Raw genomic sequence first — 24,707 nt, 5'->3', positions numbered from 1 at the left:
GGCGGGGTGGGGGACAAGGGCGGGGCGGGGCCGGGGGCGAAGGGAAACGCGGGCGGGCTAGAGGAGAAGGTGAGGCAGGTGAACAAGGGAGGAACGGAGGCGGGGTAGAGTGCAGCAGGAAATCCTATTGCAGGATTTTTCCTGCAACGGGAAAGCTAGTTGGTGTATAAAACAGCCATCAATTTTTGGGTGTTGATTTTGTATCCTGCTACATTGCCAAATTCATTTATTAAATCTATTAGTTTCTTGGTGGACTCTTTAGGGTTTTCTATGTACATTATTATATCATCTGCAAATAATGAGAGTTTTACTTCCTCCTTTCCAATTTGGATGCCTTTTATTTCTTCTTCTTGTCTAATCACTGTGGCTAGGACTTCCAGTACTATGTTGAATAAGAGTGGTGAAAGCAGACATCCCTCTCTTGTTCCTGTTCTTAGGGGAAATGCTTTTAGTTTTTGCCCATTGAGTGTGATATTGGCTGTAGGTTTGTCATATATGGCCTTTATCATGTTGAGATATGTTCTCTCTATTGCCACTTGGCTGAGAGTTTCTATCAAAAATGGGTGTTGGATTTTGTTGAATGCTTTTTCTGCATCTATTGATATGATCATGTGATTTTTGTCTTTCAATTTGTTTATGTGTTGTATCATGTTTGTTGATTTGCAAATATTGTACCAGCCTTATATCCCCGAAATAAATCCCACTTGATCATGGTGTATGATCTTTTTAATATATTGCTGGATATGATTTGCTAATATTTTGTTGAGGATTTTTGCATCTATGTTCATCAGGGGTATTGTTCTGTAATTCTCTTTCTTTGTGGTGTCTTTATCTGGTGTTGGAATTAGGATAATTCTGGCCTCATAAAAAGAGTTTGGAAATGTTCCTTCCTCTCGAATTTTCTGAAATAGTTTGACGAGTATAGGTATTAGTTCTTCTTTGAATGTTTGGTAAAACTCCCCTGTGAAGCCCTCTGGACCTGGGCTTTTGTTTTCTCGGAGTTTCTTGATTACTGCTTCTATTTCATCAGTTTTTATTGGCCTATTCAGGTTTTCTGGTTCTTCCTGATTCAGTTTTGGGAGATTATATTTTTCTAGGAACTTGTCTATATCATCCACATTGTCCAGCTTGTTGGCATATAGTTGTTCATAGTATTTTCTTTCAATCTTTTGTATTTCTGTGGTGTCAGTGGTTAGTTCTCCATTTTCGTTCCTGATTTTATTTTTTTGGGTCCTCTCTTTTTGTTTCTTGATGAGTTTGGTTAACAGTTTATCGATTTTGTTTATCCTTTCAAAGAACCAGCTCTTGGTTTTATTGATTTTTTTGTATTGCTTTTTAGTCTCTATGTTATTTATTTGTGCTCTTAATTTTTATTATTTCCTTCCTTCAATTTGTTCTCTTTCTAGTTCTTTAATTTGTAGGGTTAAATAATGTATTGCTGATTTTTTTTGTTTTTTGAGGTAGGCCTGTAGTGCTATGAACTTCCCTCTCAGGACTGCTTTTGCTGTGTCCCAGAGCTTTTGGGTTGTTGTGTATTCATTTTCATTTGTTTCCAGGAAGTTTTTGATTTCTTTCTTGATCTCGTTGGTAACCCATTCATTGTTTAATAACATGCTATTTAGCCTCCATATGTTTGAATGTTTTGGGGTGTTACTGTAGCTGATTTCTAATTTCATTCCACTGTGATCTGAGAAGATGCTTGATAGTATTTCAGTCTTTTTGAACTTGTTAGAGACTTGTTTTGTGTCCTAACATATGGTCTATCTTTGTGAATGATCCATTTGCACTTGAGAATAATGTGTATTTTGCTGCGTTGGACTGAAATCTTCTATAAATGCCAGTTAAATCCATCTGATCCAGTATGTCCTTTAGAGTCTGTTTCCTTATTAAGTTTTTGTTTGGAAGATCTCTCCAGTGAAGTCAGAGCATTGTTAAAGACCCCTACTATGACTATATTGTTGTGGATCTCTCCATTAAAGTTCTCTAGAAGTTTTTTTATATATTTAGGTGCTGCTGTATTGGGTGCATATATGTTTACTGGGCTTATAGCCTCTTGCTGGATCTATTCCTTTAGTATTATGTTCTTACCTTTGTTGTCCCTTGTGATAGCCTTCATTTTAAAGTCTGTTTTGTTGGATATGAGCATTGTGACCATAGTTCTACCTTAAATTTCTATCATTTTATTTTCTTCGTCTTTGTTGTGGTCCCTTCCAGCTACAGAATTCTGAGCTGCTCATGAAACTTACAGTTTTCTCACAGCACTGTGGGATGCTAACCTAATGTCCCATGTCCCAGCCACTTCCCCTTTATTTAATAAAGTTTTATTTTTCAAAATGTACAGTTGGTGGGACCTGTTTCTGAATCTTTAATAGCAGCTGGGGGTGGGGGTCCCCATCCTTGGTATTTCTAGTGTAAATTACTTGAACTTTGTGCTTTGAAACCAACTTAATAAATATTTTACTGAGGAGCTCCCGAAGGGCTGCCCTGGCCAGGGAACTGCCAATGCTCAGTCTTCATAGACAACAGCTGGGCTTATAGTTGAGAACTTGCAGTTTATCATATGTATTTTTGTCAAGACTAGATTATATACTTGTCAAAAAAAAAAAAAAGATTACATGCTTGTCCCAAACTTTGCCTTTGGACCAGTTCTTTTTGGCCTTGCCCCCAGATTGTTCACTGGGTCTTTGTCTTTCTTGGCTGATGGCACCTTTCTTACCATTCTTGAGTGACATCACGGAGCTCAGAGAGCAGCTGCTACCACTACAGCCTTACTGACATGTCGTACAAAAAGCTGGCCACCATCAGCCCATAATATTGCTTAGTTTCTTCTGTACATTAAAGATGTTTTTCTTCTGAAGGTCTGTTTACCCTGAGCAAAGAAAAAATGAGGGGTAAATAGGAAAAGTCAAAATTATCTCTCTTTATTCCTGAACTTAAAAACAATATTTATACTGCTTCTTAAAATAATAGTTAAAATTATATATACATATTGTGTATATGTATAACACCATTTATAAAGTGTTTAAGTGTGTTTAATTTCAAACTCATAACCCCCTTTAGATAGATTGTATCATGGTAGGCAACATTTTATTTCTGGCTATTATATCTTACACTAGAGGCCCGGTGCACGAAATTCGTGCATGGGGGGCCCTCAGCCCAACCTGCACCCTCTACAATCCAGGAGCTCTCAGTGGATGTTCTACTGATGGCTTAGGCCCACTCCCCGTGGTTCTCTGCTTTCTGCGGGCCTGGAGGTTGAGATGAAGCCCCCATGCCCTGCTCTCCGCTTTCTGCCGGCCTCCCCATGCGCCATGTGAAGGAAGCCCCAATGCCCTGCAGTGTGCTCTGTCTGCCAGGCCTGGGGGCTTTGAGGACACCGATACACTAAGGAAGCCCCCATGCCCTGCTGTCCGGGCTCAGTTTGCAGGGCCTGGGGCTTCCCTGCTGCCACGGAAGCCTCCATGCCCTGCTGTCCTGGCCCAGCTCTGTTTGCAGGGCCTGGGGCTTCCCTGCTGCCACGGAAGCCACCATGCCCTGCTGTCCTGGCTCTGACTGCCGTGTCTGGGTGTGGATCAAAAACCCCTCCGGAGGTGGATCCAGCTTTGCTGCTCCTGCCGACAGGCTGGTCACTCCAGCAGCAGAGCTGAGCGGACTGGGCATTGCCATCTTGATCTTCTCAACGGCCGGATAGGCCACCCTGAGTTTCGCCCCCCAGCCTCCCGGGCCCAATTGTGGGCATAGCGGAGTGATGCTTATTTGTATAGTACCCTTTTATTAGGTAGGATCTTTTTTTTTTTTTTAATATATTTTATTGATTTTTCACAGAGAGGAAGGGAGAGGGATAGAGAGCTAGAAACATCGATGAGAGAGAGACATCGACCAGCTGCCTCCTGCACACCCCCCACTGGGGGATGTGCCCGCAACCAATGTACATACATGCCCTTGACCGGAATCGAACCTGGGACCTTCCAGTCCGCAGGCCGACGCTCTATCCACTGAGCCAAACCGGTTTTGGCTTATTAGGTAGGATCTTGAGTAGTCATCTTTTTAAATTTCTGATTGCTGCCTATTGTCATCAGGTTGGCAGGCTTTAGGATTGGCTTTCTTTGCTTAGGTGATCCCCAGATAAGAGTGTAAATAATGGATCTAGCTGGTTTGGCTTAGTAGATAGAGCATCAGCCTATGGACTGAAGGATCCTAGGTTCGATTCCAGTCAAGGGCATATGCCCGGGTTGTGGGCTCAAACCCCAGTAAGGGGTATGCAGGAGGCAGCTGATCAGTGATTCTCATTATTGATGTTTCTATCTCTCTCTACCTCTCCCTTTTCTCTCTGAAATCAATAAAAAAATATATTTTTAAAAAGAGTGCTAATAATTAATACAACTCAAGTTAGAATGAAGAAATTCTGGTTGAACTATAGTAAGTAGCGTCACTCATAAATTGCCTTGATTTAAATAAAATCTTAGGAGTCCTTTATTTTATTTCTAAATTTTAAAAATTGAGTTTATTGGGGTGACAATAACTTTATTGCAAAACCATATATGTTGTAAGTGTATAGCTCAATGGATCATTATCATTGCCCCAAGCAAAGTCTCTGTCCCTAGTTTCCCCCTCTTTACCCACCTCCACTACCCCCCCACTCCTTTTCCCCTCTATCACCACGCTGCTGTCTGTGTCTGTGTGTTAAGCCCTTCACCTTCTTTCATCCAATCCCATCCCCTCTGACAGCTGTCAGTCTGTGCCATGTATCCATGCCTTTGTTTCTATTTTGTTTGTCAGTTTATTTTGTTCATTAGATTCTATATGTAAGTGTGATCATATGGTATTTGTCTTTCTGTGACTGCTTTATTTCAGTTAGCATAATAATCTCCAGGTCCAACTATGCTGTCAAAAAAAAACATGTGATTTCCCCCCCCCTTTTTTTTTTTTACCTCTGAGTAATATTCATTGTGTAAATGTATCACAGCTTTTTTATCCACTCATCTACTGATGGGCATTTGAGCTGTTTCCAGATCTTGGGTTTGTGAATAATATTGCTACAAATATAGGGGTGAATACTAGTATATTCTTTCGAATTAATGTTTGGGGATTCTTAGGATATATTCTTCTTTTTTTTTTATAGATAAGAATACTAATATCCACATATGTTACCTACATTAATAAAAGCATATGCAAAGTGTATTTCTACTTGTCGATGAATATTTTATGTATTACTTGAGCACTGTACATTATGTTTTAATGCTGACTTGCTCTTATATCACAGCTGCTGAGAGCCCATATACATTCATGTTAAAATGTAGACTGTTAATGAAAGAGGAGAGTAGAGTGTAGTGCTGTGTAGTGAGTAGCTGCCATATAGTTGTGCTGAAACTTAGTGAATTTATAACTGAGAATGCGCAGTAGTACAGCCCTTCTGTCCTGTGAACTAACAGCCAGATTGTTTGTAATTTCCCATGCTATTTAAAACAGGGTTCTCATGTATCAGCCGTCTTCTGTAAGGGTGCCCAGTGTGACTTCGGTTGATCCTGCTGCTATTCCGCCTTCATTAACAGACTACTCAGTACCATTCCACCACACGCCAATATCAACCATGTCATCAGATTTGCCAGGTATGTGAAGTTATTTTGTTTTGTTCGTTTCTTATTAAGTCTTATCATTTATTTTTAATCTTAACCTTGGAGCAAATAGAGTTTTAAAAATTTAAATAGAAATGCTAAGGAAATTTGAAAACTTCATATAAAGGTAATGTCTGTTTTAATATATCATATTCATTTCCTATCACTTTAACTACAGAGCAATCTATAGATTCCTAATAATAGGAAAGATAGTAGGATAGTAGGAAATGTTTATAAATTTTATTTTCCTTCAGAGAATATTTGTACTTAGAGGTTTTCCTTGGTTTATTTATTATGCAAGCTTATAGGTTAGGGAGAGAGTATTTTCTCATACTCTTCTTGGTAGTCCATCACAACTTGGGGTGTTGCCAACAGCTTTACCTTGTGATTCCCCCCTCCGCCCCTGTAAAAATAGTATCTACCAGCTGTCACCCTAGAGCACTACTTAATATCTGATGACATGTTATATATATATATATATATATTAACTCGACATTTAAAAATTCAAGGTCACTTGCATTACCTTAGTACCAAGAACTGTGCAACCAAGGCCATAATATACATATTATACATTTAAACTCTGCCCTTTTCCCCTCTCTGTATAGCCAGTGTTTTACATATATTTTTGGTCTATCAAATGTGAGCAAGTTAGAACCAGTACCTCTTTAATATTCATGACTTCCCTTCTTTCTAAAGGGTGCTTTTAGTGGAATACAATTTCTTCTTCCAATTAATTAATTTTCCCTACCAGATTTCTGAAGTTAATTTTAACCCTCTCAGAGAGGTCTTTATTATAAGATCAATATGTATATTCTATTGAACAAAATTTGTGTTGTTTGAAACAGTTGATGGCTTTGTTATCTGGCCAATTCAAATAAAATTTAATGGAAAAGAATAGATAAAAATACTATCCATCAAAAAATTGTAAATACCTTTTCTTAAATATGTTTAGTCCATACGTATTTTGGGAATTGTCATTTAAATATGTTTAGTCCATGTGTACTTTGGGAATTGATATTTTAAAAAATTGTTTGCAAACGCAGCCATGACCAGTTATAAAGTATTTTTTTGTATCCAAAGCTCGATGCTAAGGTATAGGTGAGGTTTCATGGTTCATAAGAAATACACTCAGAGTCTTAATTTCTAACTGCTATGTTTTCCTCTAACCTTGGCTAGTTTTAAGTGAAGTTGAAGAGTGTCCACATGTCATCTTAGTATATGTTATAAACAAATATTTTTTAAGGATTTGTTTCCTAAAGACTTTGAATTAAAAATTGATCTGGAAAAAAAGATGATAAACTTTCCATTTACTAAAGTGATTCTGGCCAGTTAGCAGTAGAATAGACACAATTTACAAATCACTTGCTCTGTTTTCAAATTATGTGATTATGAATGAATTTTTAACTTTAGAGAATTTACAGTTTTTCAAAATTTGGGCATAAATTGAGACTTTTATAAAATATGTAGAGTTGAGAAAAATGCAGTAAAACATGTTAACTGTATATTACATAAAATACACTTCAAGCCTGGTATTAAGGAACTGTAAGACTAATATTTAGTCCAATATAAACCAATATGGTAATACTGGTTATTATAATATTGAAATGCTTTCTACAAGTTGATAAACTGAATAGAATAGGGTCTATTGTACTTACAAGAATTAACAGTTTTATCATCATCTGTGAAGCATGTAGCAGTCACTACATCTAAATAGCTTAGTTTTTACTTTGGCTTTATTGTTAATGTGCTCTTTTGTAATTAGTAGTTAATTTGCTTTTATTTTTGTGCATAATTTTTATGTAATTAGTCATACTATACAGAGTTGATATTTACAAATTTAATAATTTATAATAAAATATTAAATAGAACACCAAGAATAGAGAGATGACAACGTTTTAATACATTTCTTAACATTCTTTTTAAACATCATAAACATGAATCTTCTGAATCTGCAGGGGAACAAAGAAGAAATGATATTAATAATGAACTGCAGCTTGGAACATCTTCTGATACTGTGCAACAGTGAATTCAAAATAAAACATAATTTGTATTTATGGAATGGAAAACAGCTTGATTATTTCAAGAAAAAAATGACTGCCTTATTATTATTAGTGACATATTGTCAGGTGTGAATGGTGCTCAAAAGTTGTGTCATTAAAATTTGGAAGTGCTAAACATTTACATATTTAATCATGTAGCAACCATGTTTTGTTCAAGTTCATGGTTCAAGTAAGGAAGATGTTATTAGTAAGACGTAGAGTCAGTTTCACATAAAGTCACATTGAAAATCTAAAAGCAACAATTTTAACAGTGTTAATAGAACAAACATTTAGAATGTACCATCAGAATTTTTAACCTGCTTTTTAGTTAAAAGTAATTGAGCACATTTTCAATCTTGAAATGCTTAGGAGGGCATAATTATATATCAATATAACCTGTTGTTTCTATTGAAACTTATGGTGAAATAAGAAAACAGCATTTTGCTAAATTTATAAAATAAGGAAGTAACATTAATCACTTATTTATGAAACTTCAACTATTTCATATGAGCTTTAATAATCTACTTAAAATATAAAATGTAAGACTTTGATAATAAAGTTTATTGAAAGGAATAATACCTGAAATACTATATCAAATTTTAGAGATGGTGTTTGAGAAAAAGTTTCAGTGAGAAATATTTATATTAAAACATTATTGGATTTTTGTATAGACAGCATCTGTATAATGCTGGGGAGACAACCTAGAATTTCAACCAAGAGTTTAGAAAAATGTGTAGGTATTTTACTATCTATAATAATAAAAGTGTAACATGCTAATTAGACTGGACATCCTTCCGGATGTCTTTCCTTGTGGACACAGCTGCAGAAGCGGGTGCTGGAGAGGGGCCCTGAGGCAGATGTGGCAGAGGCCCCCGGCCACGGCGGTGGGCAGGGGCTGGGGCCAAGGCTCTTGCACGAATTTCGTGCATGGTCTCTAGTGCATTATATAAGTCACCATATTCATTGATCTGTGGATGAGGTGTCAAAAGGTATAGATCAAGTGAATCTCTTAAGTCACATGAAACAGTAAAGAATTACAATACATCCAAGAGCTGAAATAATGAAAATAGGAAGTCTCTGCACCTCAGTGGACAGCCTTCAGTTCTGGAGCTGTAAAAAAAAAAAAACAGTCTGAAAATTACAAGTCTGTGTGTTTGTTTATGTTGAAGTTATGAAATGGGACTAGTTAAACATTTAGAAAATGAGCATTTTTGGGTGATTGGCTTCAATACAAATCTTCCAACTGAGATAGTAGTACTTTCTTAGCTTTTTAAAAGTGTTTGTTATTCAAGTGGACTGAGTGATTAAAAAAAACATTAAAAGTAATTGAACATATAAAATCCTATATAATAAAAGCCTACTATGCTAAGTATCCAGTCAGCCATTCAACCAATCAAAGTGTAATATGCTAATGATATGCTAAGGCTGCTCAACCACTCGCTATGATGTGCACCGAACACTGGGGCAGACAGTTGGCCGGTTAACCAGTCACGATGATGTGCACTGACCACCAGGGGGCAGATGCTCCAACCGGTAGGTTAGCTTGCTGCTGGGGTCAGGCCAATTGGGACTTAACGAGACTGACTGGACACTCTCTGGAGCCCTCCTGCAGTCCCTCCCCAGCTGGCCAACCTCCCGTAGCCCTCCCTGGCCCCAATCGTGCACCAGTGGGGTCCCTTGGTCTGATCTGCACCCTCTCGCAATCTGGGCTGAGGGACCTCCTCCCCTCGAGTGCATGAATTTAGTGTACCGGCCTCTAGTCCTATCTAATAAAAGAGTAATATGCAAATTGACAGCACCTCTGCTACACCACAAGCCACGCCCACCAGACACACCCACCAGCCAATCAGGTGTGAGTATGCAAATTAACCCAACCAAGATGGCTGCAGCCACAGAGTGAGCAGGAGGGAGGCTTGGGTTTCCCCGGCAATGGAGGAAGCCAAGCTTTCTGCACACTCTGGCCGGCCTAGGCCTCCACTCCAGGCTACAAAGTTTCAATTGTAGAAGATCAATAAATCCCAGATACCAGGGCCTCCCACTTGGGTCACCGGGGGGCGTGGCCGGCTGCAAACCACCACAGGCCCCTCGCCCAGGCTGTCCCACACCCCAAGGGAACCCCCACCCTGATCCGGGACACCTTTCAGGGCAAACCAGCTGGCCCCCATCCATACACCAGGCCCCTACCCCAGTGGTCAGCAAACTGGCTTGCGAGCCACATGTGGCTCTTTGGCCCCTTGAGTTTGTGGTTTGCAAGCTGCATTTTGCCGACCACTGCTCTAAGGTATCACCCAAATCATTGTCCTAAAGCAGTGGTCAGCAAACCACGGCTCGCGAGCCACAAACTCATGGGGCCAAAGAGCCGCATGTGGCTTGTGAGCCACAGTTTGCTGACCACTGCTCTACCTTATCTAATAAAAGAGTAACATGCAAATTTACCATCACTAACACACAAGATGGCTGCCCCCATGTGGTCAAAGATCCTGCCCCCATGTGGACACATGATAGCCACCACAAGATGGCCAGCAGGGGAGGACAGTTGGGAGGGACTAGGCCTGTAGGGATGGCAGTTGGGGGCGATCAAACCTGCAGGGGAGGGCAGTTAGGGTGACCAGGCCAGCAGAGGAGGGAAGTTGGGGGTGACCGGGCCTGCAGGGAAGGGCATTTGGGGGGGGGACCCAGGCCTGCAGGGGAGGGCAGTTAGGGGCCAACAGGCTGGAAGGGGAGTAGTTAGGCATCAATCAGGCTGGCAGGGGAGTGGTTAGGGGGTGATCAGGCTGGCAGGTGGAAGCGGTTAGGGGCAATCAGGAAGGCAGGCAGGCGAGCAGTTGGGAGCCAGCAGTCCTGGATTGTGAGAGGGATGTCCCAGATTGGAGAGGGTGCAGGCTGGGCTGAGGGACACCCTCCCTCCCCCCCCCCCCCCCCCGTGCACGAATTTTGTGCACCGGGCCTCTAGCTTAAACTATAAAAGCCGAAGTTATAAAAAGAAAATTGTTACACCATTTGAAGCAAAATAAAATGAATAAAATTAAACCAATTAATTAAATGACACGCCAATAAAGTATTTTTGTGACTCGGTCAATAATGGAGATGTTGAATATATAAAACTCATGGAAGGTATAAGGGTAAGACCTATTTTGAATTGGTGTGCAACAGAAGCAGAGAAAGGATTTACTGAACAAGATCATTAATGTGAAAAGAAACTGCTTATGGAGAAATACCGCCTACTGAAGTTGGAAACATTTGTTGTGATTCTCTTTGTCCATTGTTGGCCCAAACCCTGCTGTGTCATATAGGTAGTGATAGACATACAAAATGAAAAATCATATCAATAATTTTTTTACATGATTTATAAATGGAATGGTTTCTTTCAAATGATTGGTGCTATAGTTTCTATTACTTGATAAGCATTGTAAGCATAGCTTATTTAGAGATTATAAGGGACTAAATATACTTAAAATTTTTGAGTTATAAATTACTCATTCTGCTTATTAAATATTTTAAAGATAATTTCCACTAATATTCTCTATTTTGAGTAACAGTCTAGTATCAGACTTTACTCTGAATGATTGTTATTTAAGGTAACATTGAATGCCAGCAAATAAAAATGTATAAAATTGAATAGAAGTTGACCTGTCTTAGTGACCTATACTTAGTATCTTTTTTTGTTGTTGTTTTGTTTTTGTTTTTTAATGTTTTGAAATTTAGTCAAACAGGGACTCTAGGGGAACTGACTTAGAAGTTTATTGATAGACTTTTCAGGCCTGAAATTTTAAATTATTTATTGTTATAACTCTAATGCTTTGAAATTGTGTACTTGACACCCTTTTCCACATTCCTGTTTCTAAAGCTTAGTTGGAGAATCTCACATCTTTGGTTTAGAAAATTGCATTGGCTTATAACCTAGTACGCCTTGATAAGATTTAGCTTGTTAGTGAGCAGAAATTACCGAGGCTTGCTTTGTGCAGAGCCAGGAACTGGATTGATCCCTGGATGAGGTACTGCTTTTGATGTGGGAATAGGGGGACCGAGAGCGCTTCATGAAATAGACATCTGTTTAAGAAGTGGTATTTTAGATGAAGTTCCATGTGATGTATTTCTAAAAAATAAATGTGAAGCATCTTAAGAGCTTAAGTTTGTTTTTTTAATGGTTCGTATCAGATCATTATCTCATCCGTTTTGTTGCTTCTCGTTCTGTTAAGTGATGAAGCGAAGAAATGTTTGCTTTGATTAGTCCTTCTTCCTTTAAGTCTCTGGGAAGTGATTTTTCCAGATGTTTTGTCAGGGAATATGTTCATTTTGGAGTTTTATACACATTAAATAGCACTGCTTCTGGTGTAGAACTTTCCTATCATGGAATGGTAAACAGTTAACCCCAAATGTTTTCTGGCTTGTGATAAATATAAAATGATTTTGGGAAATAATTCTTGTCTCCAAAATATGAGACAATTATTAACAAAGCATTTTTGTTTTAGGTTTGGATTTTCTTTCCCTTATTCCAGTTGATCCCCAGGTATGTATCCTGAATTTAAGCAACTAATTTGTATTTGTTGCTTATGTCATACTAACTAAAAATGACCAGTTGCATAAAATCAGGACAGTCAACTCTCAGTTACTTAAATTGATGCAAAAAAAGTACTATATAAATACTTCACCATTTTATTTGGAGCAATAAAGTTGCTGTTTTCAATTTATGATGTTTTTTGGTCTTGATATCTGAATTTGAAACTATATTTTATTTAGTTTAATAATCAGGTGGCATTTATCAAGCACTTCAGTGATTAAAATGAGGGGAAGCAGTGCTAGATTACTAGAAGTTAAGACAAAAATTGTAAAGCACTTGTTCTATACAGAGAAAATAGCTAAAACTATTAAACTGCTTTGAATCATTTTGAGTCTTCCTTATTTTTAAAGGCAATCAGATTCAGACTTTGGGGATGCCCCAGCCAAAGTTGCTATAAATTATAAATTATTCCTGTTTTCTCTGTCAGAAGTAAGAAATTCTAGTATCCCAGAGTCTCAACATGAAGACCTTGCAGTGAGCATGGACCCCACTGGCAGGCGTGTAGCTTGGCAGAGCAGAGGAGGGAAAGGCATGGGGAAAGCCAGGGGCAAAGTGAAACAAAGAGACTTTGAAAGGGAGTAGAGGAAGAACATGGACCACCAAATTCATAGGTGCTCAAATCAGCTAACTACAGGTCTTGTATTGGCCTCCTGTTTGAATACTTGTATCTGGTCACACAAACAACACCGGAAATATTGGCCCAAGGTAACGTGCACAGAATGAAGAATTTCTTCTTCTCACCCTGAATTGACTTTGTGACATCAGTAGATTCTATCTATAGCAAAAGTATACCTATATCTTTCTAGGAAATTGATTCTTTGGGCTTAAAATATTACTGCTTTTTAAAAAATGTGAACCATCCTTTTAAAAAGAATTACCTTGGAACCTAGAGGATTCAGATTTCATAGTGCTATTTAGCCTGCTTAGTCCTTGCAATTCCACAGATATTGTTACATGCATGTACAGAGGAGTCAAATTATTCCTAGTGTCAGGCTAACTTAATTGATAAGGCAATAGAAGAGTTAGAGGTTGTGCCTTCAGTCCTCCATAGAATCCTTAAGATTTGTTCTACTTTACCTCCATATTGCCCATTATTCTTGTGCAGATATGTGCTGATTACACATAAAGGACAGAGTTAGATGTAAATGCCTGCACCCTGAGTATAATAAATATTCAATGTATAGATCCTATTGATAGCAGGACTGTAGTATCTTGCATTTATTTTATAAAGGAAGAAGAGGACCTTCTTATTACCACACAGTCAAAAACTGCCTGAGAGGCAAAATAAAATGTAAATTTCTGACCTTTTTTCCAGATTCCTTCCCCAATTTTGTTGGAAAGTAGGAAATATATTTGCTTTTAAAGAAAGTTAATACTTGAGAGTTTAACTTCCTTTAGAACTCTTTAAGAATTATTCCTTTTCCTCTTTAATCAATATCCCTTGAATTTCTTGGTGCTTGGCATTCATTTTATTCATGATCCAAGACAGTTATCCATCCTAAACATTAAATTACTTTCTTGAAGGCAGCTGAATTTAGTTGTTCTTCTCATGGACTAGCAGCTCAAACCTGGTTCTTTTCCCCTTATCATTTTATAGATCACATAATTAAACAACCTCAGTTTTAAATTCTGTTCTGTAACTTAGTATCTCCAATGATAGCTGACTATAGAAGTGATAAGATTGATCAGATACCCTTTCATACAGTCTGAAGATAAAATATTTCTCACAAAACATCCTATAGTAATATAAAAATAAAGCTTTTAGTTGTTTCCTCTCTCTCTTGATCAATACTAGAGTGTTAAACTCAGGTTTGAATTTGTTTAAGAATCAGCAACCAAACTGGTAAGGAAACAAAATGTGGACTCCTGGAGAAGGTTGTCAGGGAAGCATTACAAGGAAAATTACATTAGATTAGATCTCCTTTAAGATTTATTCTGAAATTTTGTGATTACGTGAGATAGTGCTCTGTTCTGGGCATCCCGTGGTAGTTAGCTACCATGTTGTCTCTGTTAGAATGAATTCTGTCCTTGCAATTCCACAGATATTGTTACATGCATGTACAGAGGAGTCAAATGCCACTCTTGAGTTTATCAGCTTTTTGTTTTTATATATATGTTATTTATTGATTTCAAAGAGGAAGGGAGAGAGAGATAGAAACATCAATGATGAGAGAGAATAATTAATTGGCTGCCTCCTGCAGGCCCCCTAGTGGGGATTGTGCGATGATCAGAATCCAACCATGACCTCCTGGTTCATAGGTTGACACTCAACACGGAGCCATGTTGGCTGGGCTAGTTGATCCATTTTAACATTATTCCTAAACTGTCTGATTGATAATACATTTTGAAAGAATTGTTGAATTTTGAAATAGCATTTTTGCTCACTACCATTAAAAATAAATATTTACTATCCTTTTGCAGTGTGATTTAAATCTGGTGTAAACACATGTAGCAAGAGAGCTTTTTGAGGTTAATTATGAGTCATGATTGTGGGGCCCATATTCACTATTAAATATTATTGACATTTTTGCAATTGCACCTATATATTTGGTCAGCAAATAAATTCTACAAGTTTTGAGAATCAAGACTATATGCTACATTCTCTAAGTAATATAAAATATCTATATTCATGCCATCTTTCATCCAAAGACATGGTTTTGAGAATTTTTAAAATCCCATTGAGATTAAAATACGTGGCTCTCACTTGTACATATCTAACAATTTCTAGTCTCTTTATTTGAAATCAATGTAGCCTCTTCCTCATCAGCATCATTGTTTGTTTCAAGCAGTACTGTCCTCCTATGTTTTTGGATAGTCTCACCTCACCCTTAACAGCAAGCAGTACGTCTGTCACCACCACCAGCCCCCATGAAAGCAATACTCATGTTAGCTCATCCAGCAGCAGGAGTGAGACAGGGGTCATAACCAGCAGTGGAAGGAACATTCCTGACATCATCTCATTGGACTAAAGGAGGACTTGCTCGATTCTAGGAATCATTCATCAAAACTGCTCTTTCTTGGATCTCTGGTCCGTGGAAGCTATTTTTTTATAGCAGTTACTTTGATATTTATTGAAACGTCAAATGGATTCTTTTGCTTTCTGAGAGACGAACACAGATGACTGTGGCAAGAACCAAATGACACACAAGATTTTTCTTATTCATGCTGTACTCTGAGCATCAGATGCGTTCAGCCATAACTGTGTCTTCTTGGGAGACGGATTTCAATTTCATGTTACTGGATGAATTCTACAAATCAGTTAAACATTTCTTATTGTAATAAACAGCAATAAAATTATGTAAATGTGCAAGTAAACTTTTTTCTAATTAAAAAGGATGTAATCAATGATTTTAAAAGGACAGCGACTTTCATTTAACCTGATGTGAAGGAAAAATAATATGGAAAGAAGTTGTGTTTGCCAAATGAGTTGTTTCCACGCAGATTTATACTTCGTTGAACTGATGAAGTCTTGATAAGTGGCCAAAACGTGAGTTCCACTTTTCTTCCTGATTCCATCAAAGTAAAATGGCCTTTGTGTCACACATTTTTCCCTGATTGTCATTTACATACAATGTTATTTGCTACTGAATGCAGAGAGAAGTTCTAGGATCTGGCTGTTCTTTATTGGCGAGTATGTCGAAGAACACTACACAGATTCTACCCTGATGTAAAGTGTGTTATTTTTGGTAATTTTATAATCTCATTCTAGAGATTTCTGTAAATTCAGGGCTTGCCTTCTCACAAAAAAAAAAAAAAAAAAAAAAAAAAAGTGCTATGCAGCCATTGAAGGAAATGTTTTTGGATTAAGGAGGCTGAAATGTTAGAATTTTGTTCTTACTGTCCAGAATCATTGAGAACTTAGAGGCAATAGAAGAACAGATTTAGGGGAGCTTGGGAATAACAAAGATTAATTTGTTCCTAAGAACTTCTTTTGTTCACTTACTTTATAGAATAATATTCAAATCTTATTGAAACTTTTCAGATTTTAGTGACACCAAGAAAATAATTTTTAGATCTCTGATCATTTTTAAAGAAAAACCAAATAGCAAGAGATAAGGGTGGTATCAGATTTCCTTTTTATTTTATTTTTTAAGAGAAATCTTTTCCTGAGACCACGAAAGACCTGAACCCCACTTTAAAAACCACTCTACTTTCTTTTGCTTCATTTGGCTCCCTAAATAATTTTAGAATTCTCAAGGAGTTAATACTTGCCCAATGCTTAGCTTTCTCTGCCTAAGCTATCTCTACTTTACAGATAAACTCTTTTTAAAATGGATAATCTGATTCTCAAGCGGAGTGCCCAGGTGGAAAGCGAGTTCAGTGAGAACAGGGACGCATGACTTGGGTTGGTGCAACTCCATGGAGCTGACTTGACTGCTTGGTTTTTACACCTTCTCAAGTTTTCATGGCCTCTGTGCACCTTTTGTGCTGATTTAAGATCATGTGATTTTCTGTATCATCCCTTCTTTGGCCACATCATCCCCTTAATGTATTACCCTTTTTGGAGAGCTGCTTCTTATTAAAAACGTGGAAAATAAACTTCCTGCAGTAGTTGTGCCATAGTTGCTAGCTCTATCTTGTCATTAGATTTCCAATCCATGTTACAATCCTTTGGTCCAGATACAGAATATCTTCATAGTAAACTTTTATGTTGCTGCTTTAAATACAGATGCAATTTCTGTTAACTGTAACCAGATAGAAAAAGTAACCTGATTTATGTGGTATAATTTGTCAATAAAGAAATGATGTATATTTGTTATCATTTTGTTACCCTTTAGATTCTCAGCGACTCCCCTTCCCAGTTTAACCAACAGAGTTTTATAAGGTCAATTAAAATATGAATAGAAGTTAGTTTATTTACTTGTTTTTTATAATGGATACCTCTGCTCTTATAGTTGTGATTTGTTTCTTTTTCGATAATTTATGTGAACAGTTTTAGTGTACCTTTTAGGTGCTTTCAATTGAAGTTACATATAAATTTTTAATTTATCTCATGCAGTCATATTTAAAAATCACTATTATGTTTATAATCTTAAAATTGGGGGCTTTTGTGTATACATCTTTGAAGGTGAGCACTTTTCTTTATGCCTTTGGCTTTATGACAACTGCATGTTTATTAAGCCATTATTCTTTTTCAGTGTGGTCACTAAATATTTTTAGTAAGACACTGACTTTTTTGTTGTTAATCCTCACTGGTGGATATTTCCTCCATTGATTTTAGAGATAATGGAAGGGAGTGGGGAAGGGAAGAAAGGAGAGAGAGAAACATTGATGTGTGAGAGCCACATTGATGTGAGAGAGAAACATTGATGTGTGAGTTGCCTCCCACATGCATTCCCAACTGGGGTGGGGAACCTACAACCCAGGTACGTGCCCTTGACCAGAATAAAATCTGGGGCCCTTCTGTTCTCGGGCGAACACACTATTGAGCTACGCCTGCCAGAGCAGCCCTGACTTTTTAGCAGTTGACTTTGCTAGCCCGGATATTTCGTTTAGCCAAGTATAATGCAGTTCTAGAGGAGATCTCTTGCCTGTTGCTTAGATGTCAGGCAGCTGGTGATTATGTGGAGTACCTTAAGGGAAGGAACTGCTGTTCCTAGTCTTTTGCAAACTCCTGCCAACCTATATTTTTATCTTTATTCCCTTAGAAATATTAAGGGATTTTCTTGCTTTTGTACCTCCTGGCAGTGTAATGGGTGCTGATAAAGCTTCACACCTGCAGTTTGCTTACATTCACTGACTTTCTGACCCTTCGATGAGCCACTTTAGGATTTCACTTCCATTTCTGCTCAGAAGGTATACTGTATTTTTCTGTGTATAAGATGCTATTTTTTTCCTAAAATCATTAGACTGAAAATCGAGGGGCGTCTTATACACAGCTGTCAGCCAAGGAGAGAGCAGTGTGGGTGGGCAGCTGCCCATGCCTTGTCAAACAGGCTTCTTCCAATCACGAGCCTTATTGTTATTGACGTCGGCTGATGCCATAATTGGAGGTGGAGGTGGAGAGTGCACAGATGCAACAGGGACCTGAGCCCATAAAGATGCCAAAAAAATACAAAGATAAATACTGGTAAGTCTTACTCTGCAAAATGCAAACTGAATGTAATCAGCTTTGCAAAAGAGCATGGAAATAGAGCTGCAGAGAGACAATTTGGACCTCCTCCCACTGAGTGTGTGATCAGACAGTGAAGAAAACAGGAAGAACAACTCTTTAAGATGCCAAAAAAGAAGACCTTAAGAGGAAAACCAGCCCTAACCGATTTGGCTCAGTGGGTAGAGCATCAGCCTGTGGACTGAAGGGTCCCAGGTTTGATTCCGGTCAAGGGCATATACCTTGGTTGCGCACACGTCCCCAGTAGGGGGTGTGCTTGAGGCAGCTGATCGATGTTTCTAACTCTATCCCTCTCCCTTCCTCTCTGTAAAAAATCAATAAAATATATTTTTAAAAAAGGAAAACCAGCAAAATGTTTAAAATAAAAAAAAATTGATTTCTTAATTTTGGGTTGGAAAACTGGAGAGCATCTTATACATGGGAGTGTCTTATACACGGAAAAATATGGTAAATACCTGGCATCTGTCATAGGACAATTATGAAGGCCTAATGAAACAGTAGAGGTAAATATAGGCTATGTGCCATTTATCTAATGTGTTGCAGGAAAGCTAGAATGAAAATATCATGATTAGAGATTATGAGTATAAATTAGTTCCGTAACTCTTGGTATAAAACAAGTTTCCTTAGCATAGCATCTTAAGGAATTTGAGGAAAGGTAAGGTGTTGCATTTTGGGTGACGTGTTCTACAGAGACTTCTGACCTTGAGATTCAGACCTTTCAGATTTCTGCCTTCAGATCAATCTTGGACACTTGATTTAGTGACCAATTATCTGTGTTTTTTCTGCCAATAAAGTCTGTATTAGTTACATTTTGTCTTTTTTTAAAAGAAGTTGACTTTTACAAAGCATTAATTTAATTCTCAGGTATGCTGTTAATTTCTAGCCCCCCAGTTAGTAAAAGAGTATTTAACTTTTTCTAGTGGTGTTTTTTTTTTGAGGGGGGAGGGGGTGTGTTTTCTTTTTTAGTAAACACTTATTTTACTAATTTTTTCATGTCGAAAAATGTAGAGCAGTGTGCCATTTAAACTTGGGTTTGGCATTGTATTTAGTTCCATGTGGTAGGAGCTCATTGATGATTCAATCTGATTTATTAACCATCTTTGCTACAGTTTTACATAAACATGGTGAAACTAGTGGGAAAGACTAAGAATTTCTCTGCTTTTTTTAAGTCTGATGCTACTGTCAAATAAATGACTGGTTTGTAAGTTTTTTTGTTGTTGCTAGGAACCACAGCAATTCCTAGCAGAAACAAATAAAAATGCCCATTCTTCTTTAATACTTGCCTGATTCAGTGATGTTTTTGTTTCTGTTTATATTAGTAATACATTCTCATTATGGTAAAGTTAGACAACAGAAAAGTATGAAGAAACACTATGTCAACCTTTATTAATTGTGTGATATTCCTTTGTATAGATGTGCCATGATTCCTATCACTTTTCCCCATTGGACATTTTAGATTGCATCTCATAATGTTACTAGTTGAGTGTCCTTGTGCATAATTTTTTCCTTAGGAAAAATTCCTAAAGGTGAATTTTTGGGTCAAGGGTATAAACACTTTTGTAGTTCTTGCTTCATGTGACCTTACCAAGTGGATGTACTAATTTCCACCCCAACCATGTGGTGTGAGAAGAGCTATCTGACTGTATTTTCCAAGAACATGCACGATTTATCTCTATGCAGATATCTGAACTAAGACGCTCTGCCTCCCTGACCTGGATGAGCTAGGCTAACTGATTTTGGAGGTAATTGGAGATTTTCCTGAGCTGTCTCAGTAACAAACATATCTGACATGTTCCAGAAACACCTGTATGTAGATATCCCAATGGTTTTTCACAGAGTTTTGTTGTTGTTTTTCACTGTGAAGTAGCCCATTGCCAGGCTACACTTTCCAGTCTTAGAAAATATCGACACTTTAAAAATACTGTGCCTAGGGCCAGCCCTTAGTAGCCAGCTCTTTTTTCTTCTTCCTGTAGGCTCCATGTTGGCCTTTCTGAGCTCCCCAAAGCCAGTAGGATCTCCCGAGCCAAAGGCAGTCCAACCCAAACTGGAAATGTGGCAACAACAGCTGGCCAGGCTTTGCCTATTTTACTTGGCATTCTTTTATGTTTCCAATCAGATCTTGGTGTTCTAAAGGCAGCTGTGGGGAAAGAAAAACATTGCTAGCTTCAGGTATTTAAGGTGTGTTATTTTCTTGATGGGTATACCACATTGATTATTTCCCATCTGCTTTTTATTTCTGAGTGGCTTTTAAAGCTTACTTTAGAATCTCAAAGCTTAACTCTTGTGTTAGAAGATAGAACATCTTCTTATTTTGGAACTACTCAATGCATGTTTATTCAGTATGTTTTGTAAGTATGAAGAAGGCAATAGTATAAACGATCTGGTCGCAGACTGCAGAGGGCTTATAGTCAAGTTATCAAAAATCAAGAATTCTTACCTAACAGTGTGTTCAGAACTTGACAAAAAAGTCTCATTCCTTACAATAGCTGTTCAGAGGGAAGTGGTAGTGTCCCTCTTTTACAAATGAAGAAACGTGGTTAGGTATGTTTTGCAGTGGACTTGGGAGTCTGAAATAGCTCAAACCCAAAGCCCTCTCTCTGACAGAGCTAAAATGGCATTAATTGGGTACACTATTTAGGAGGTGGACATGAGAATCTAGACATAATTCTGAGAACTGATTTCAGACATGGAAGGGAGTGGATACTGGAGCCGTTTCAAAGGAATACTCAAGATTCCGTGTGCAGGCATGGGAGTAAGGCTGAGTCCATTTCTCAAGCCTGAGCAACCAGGGTAATGGTGCTGTTAGAGACGGGAGGCAGTGAGCATGGCCATTGGTCTGTAGGGGGACGGTGATGAGTTGGATATCAACCATGAGGTTTCAGAAAGGAAGCACTCCATGTTTTGCCGCTGTCTTTCAAGAAGTGCAGATTTCCCTTGTCCCCCATTTCATCTTCATTGGTCTTCATTCTGTGGATATCCTAGTCCCTCCCAGTTGACCACCTATCCTCTCTCCTCCCTGAGCCATGCTCAGTGGCATCTCGACCTTTTCGTTGTTCTCTTCCCTGCCCTGCCATGACAATTTGGTTGTCACCTGAAGTGCTACCGTAGTTTGCAGCTCTCTCCAGTGTGGTCTGTGCTCACATTCCACAGAGGTCAAGAGGTGGTACTTGCCTCCTTTTCTATCATCATTTCTAAGAAACAAAAGGCCTTGTAAATAGAAGTCAGCGAGGAGTTCTCAGTCATTAGCAGTGATGAGCATTTCTTGAGTTTGGCGTGATGATTTCCATTTTGTAAACGTGGAAATAGAATCTGAGGGTAAGTGACTTGCCTAAGGTCTAGCAGCTTGATAGTGGGGAGCCAGGCATCAAACCAGAGAGACCTTTCCTGATCATTCTGTCTAAAAAGTGGGTGTTTTCTGACTATCTTTATCGCAGCACTCTGTTTATGTATGTCCTGTATGGCGCTTGTTACAAGTGGTGTTTATGTATTGGTTCATTGCATACTGTGTGTTTCCCCTACGAGACTGTAAGCTCCATGAGGGCAGGGCTGATGTTTTATTTCACTTGCGTCCCAGAGCCTAACATGCTGCGTAGTAGGTGCTCAATAAATATCGGTGAATGAAAAAAAAAAAAAGGTGGATAACTGTATTTGACGCTGTCTGTGGAAATCATTTAATATCTGAGTAGCAGGTGTTCACCAGTGATAGTGGTGAAAGGTGCTGCAAGTTGGGAGGAAGTTCGTGGACTGACCTGGACTCCAAGGTCTTACAGGGGCAGGAGCTGGGAATGTGTGCCTTGCGATGAAAAAGGTTGAAAATGGCTGGCTTAGAGGACATTTTAGCATTGAATGTGTACATTGGAAAAGAAGAATATCTGAACTCAATAATCTAAGCTTTCACTTTAGGAAACTAGAAAAAAAATGGAGAAGTTAAATCCAAAGTACATAGAAAAAGAGTAAAAAGTATACATGTACACAAATGCCCGTAGCAGCATTCTTCATAATAGCCAAAAGATGGAAACTGTCCTGGTGTCTACCAAGTGGTAGATGAAGAAACAACATGTGGTGCCCTCGCTGGTTTGGCTCAGTGGCTAGAGCGTCGGCCTGCGGACTGAAGGGGCCCAGGTTCCATTCCAGTCAAGGGCACATGCCTGTGTTTCGGGCTTGATCTCCAGTGTGGGGCATGCAGGAGGCAGCCGACCAATGATTGTCTATCATCGATGTTTCTGTCTTTCCCTTTCCCTTCCTCTCTGAAATCAATAAAATATATTTAAAAATTCTTGGCTATCAAAGATATACTTTTAACAGGTGATTCACAAGGCAGTGTAAAGAGCTAAGCAGTGTGTTTAACATTGAGATGCAGAAATGGAATAGATGGCCATTCCCAAACTCGCTGCCTGTGCCTTCTGGGGAAAGAGGGTTGTGGAGAGGGAAGCAGGGGAAGGAACAAGTCTCCCAGTCAGGCTAGGCAGCAGGGCTGATGCTTTGCTCATGAATCCTGTTCACTCACCTAGAACACCCAGGAGAGAAGGCAACGTATGTGTTAGATTGTAGCAGTTAGAGCTGTTAGAAAAAACATGGAGGAGGTAGGTCAATCTGAAATCAACATTTGCCATCGAAGGCCTCACCCTGTGCCCCAGCACAAATGTGAGCATCCCCAGAGATGAGACCACAGTCTCCCTCTGTCCCCATCCTGAAGGCTCTGATGACACTAGGACAGTGGTCGGCAAACTGCGGCTCGCGAGCCACATGCGGCTCTTTGGCCCCTTGAGTGTGGCTCTTCCACAAAATACCACGGCCTGGGCAAGTCTATTTTGAAGAAGTGGCATTAAAAGAAGTTTAAGTTTAAAAAATTTGGTTCTCAAAGGAAATTTCAATCGTCGTACTGTTGATATTTGGCTCGGTTGACTAACGAGTTTGCCGACTACAGCACTGGGATAACGTTTAGGCAGCATCGTAGCTTAAAGGTACTTTTAGTTTTATATGCTCTTACTCATGCATCAGACAATGACTTACCAGAGTCTGTGGAAAGAAAGATACCTTGCTACTTAAAGCGGCCATTCTCATCCTTAGCGTCACATTGGAAACACTGAGGGAGTTTTAAAAAGTGTAATGCCCAAGACACCTCCCAGGCCGGTCAGAATTCAGGGGCCAGGAGCCAAGCGCAGCAGTGGCCACACACACACAGCTGCTTTCTCTGATATCTGCCTGGGTCTTGGCCTTTGGAGATCCTCAGCATCACTGCCCAGGAGCAGCTGGCCCTGGGGTAGTGGGGGGTGGGGGGGAGGGCAGAGTGTGTGTGTGAGGGGGGTTGGGGGAGGAGGGAGTGGATCAGAAGAGTTTTTTGGTGATAGAGGCTTAATGAAGCAGGAACTCGGCCTGAAGCTCAGCTACCCAAAACTGTCTGAATTTAGAAAGGAACTCAGTTATAGTGTATTTAATTTTGGCTCAGCAGCAGACCCAAAATCATGGGTAGAGGGAGAGCAAGGTCCCCATTCAGAGCCTACCTCCTTCAAGAATTTGGCGATTTCTCGTTTGTCTCCCTGTCAAGGAACATCTCCTAATTCAGAGCAGCTGTTGTCCTGCTATCTGCTAAGCCACCTTCGCTGTTCGGCAAATTTCTGTACATGTTTTGGTCTATTTCTGTGCTTTCTGTTCTGTCTCATTAGTGATTTGTCCATTCAGGTGTCACTACCACACTGTTTTAATGACGGAGGCTTTATAATACCAGTCACGCTGGTTCCCTCTGATGGTGCTGCTTTCTCAGAGTTGCAGAAGGTTTAATCAGAGCCACACGTTTATCTAACCTGGACTTAACGTTTCATGCCCACGTATGTTTCATGCCCACTGTTTGCAAATTCTTTCTACCCTTGCCCCTGGCCCTATTCTCTTCATTCTTTCAAATGAAACCTTGTAAGCAGACGAAGAGGTGCGGCGCAGGTGAGAGATGGTGGGCGCTGGAAACCTATGGTTTTGAAGGGGAGTCTGAACATCACTGACTCATGTACTTACCACGCTGCCTCATCTGCAAGAAAAGGCAAGCAGTTCTGAATCACCGCAATTAATACTACCTTAGTTCCTTCAGTTGATTGGATGAGGCCTACCCTCCTTATGAAGAGTAATCTGCTTTATTCAAAGCCTGCTGGTTTAAATGTTAATCTCTTCTTTAAAAATCCCTTCACTGAAACATCTAGAATGGTGTTTGACCAAATATCTGGGTACCGTGGGTTCGCCAAATGGATACAAAATTAACCATCGCACTCAGCAAACATTAACTGAACATAACTTTCCTGGTAGAGCCATGCAGGAGAGAGAGGTTGCTGTTCTCAGCACTCTCACAATCTGGTCGGGTATAGCAGCTTGCACACACAGGAGGAGGTGAT

At 39.1% G+C, this 24,707-nt stretch overlaps 1 protein-coding gene across 9 annotated transcripts in view; it reads left to right on the top strand.

Moving 5' to 3' along the window:
- PIAS2 (protein inhibitor of activated STAT 2) overlaps positions 1-17,033 on the top strand; it is a 75,275-nt gene extending 58,242 nt beyond the window's left edge. For 4 of the 9 annotated variants that reach the window (XM_054723753.1, XM_054723756.1, XM_054723758.1 and 1 more), the window contains 3 exons: positions 5,470-5,609; positions 12,127-12,164; positions 15,002-15,607. In XM_054723753.1, the coding sequence (XP_054579728.1) occupies positions 5,470-5,609; positions 12,127-12,164; positions 15,002-15,184 (361 nt within the window). In that variant the 3' untranslated portion in view covers positions 15,185-15,607. Of the gene's footprint in view, positions 1-5,469; positions 5,610-7,570; positions 7,670-12,126; positions 12,165-13,446; positions 13,522-15,001 lie in introns of those variants that run through there. The other 5 variants (XM_054723755.1, XM_008157934.3, XM_028135918.2 and 2 more) reach the window with 5 other exon arrangements.
- The last annotated feature ends 7,674 nt before the right edge of the window (positions 17,034-24,707 follow it).

The sequence above is a fragment of the Eptesicus fuscus genome, chromosome 12 (assembly GCF_027574615.1).
Source record: "Eptesicus fuscus isolate TK198812 chromosome 12, DD_ASM_mEF_20220401, whole genome shotgun sequence".
Taxonomy (NCBI): Eukaryota; Metazoa; Chordata; class Mammalia; order Chiroptera; family Vespertilionidae; genus Eptesicus; species Eptesicus fuscus.
The sequence above is the reverse complement of the archived record's forward strand: the minus strand, read 5'-3'. Positions and strand labels throughout refer to the sequence as shown.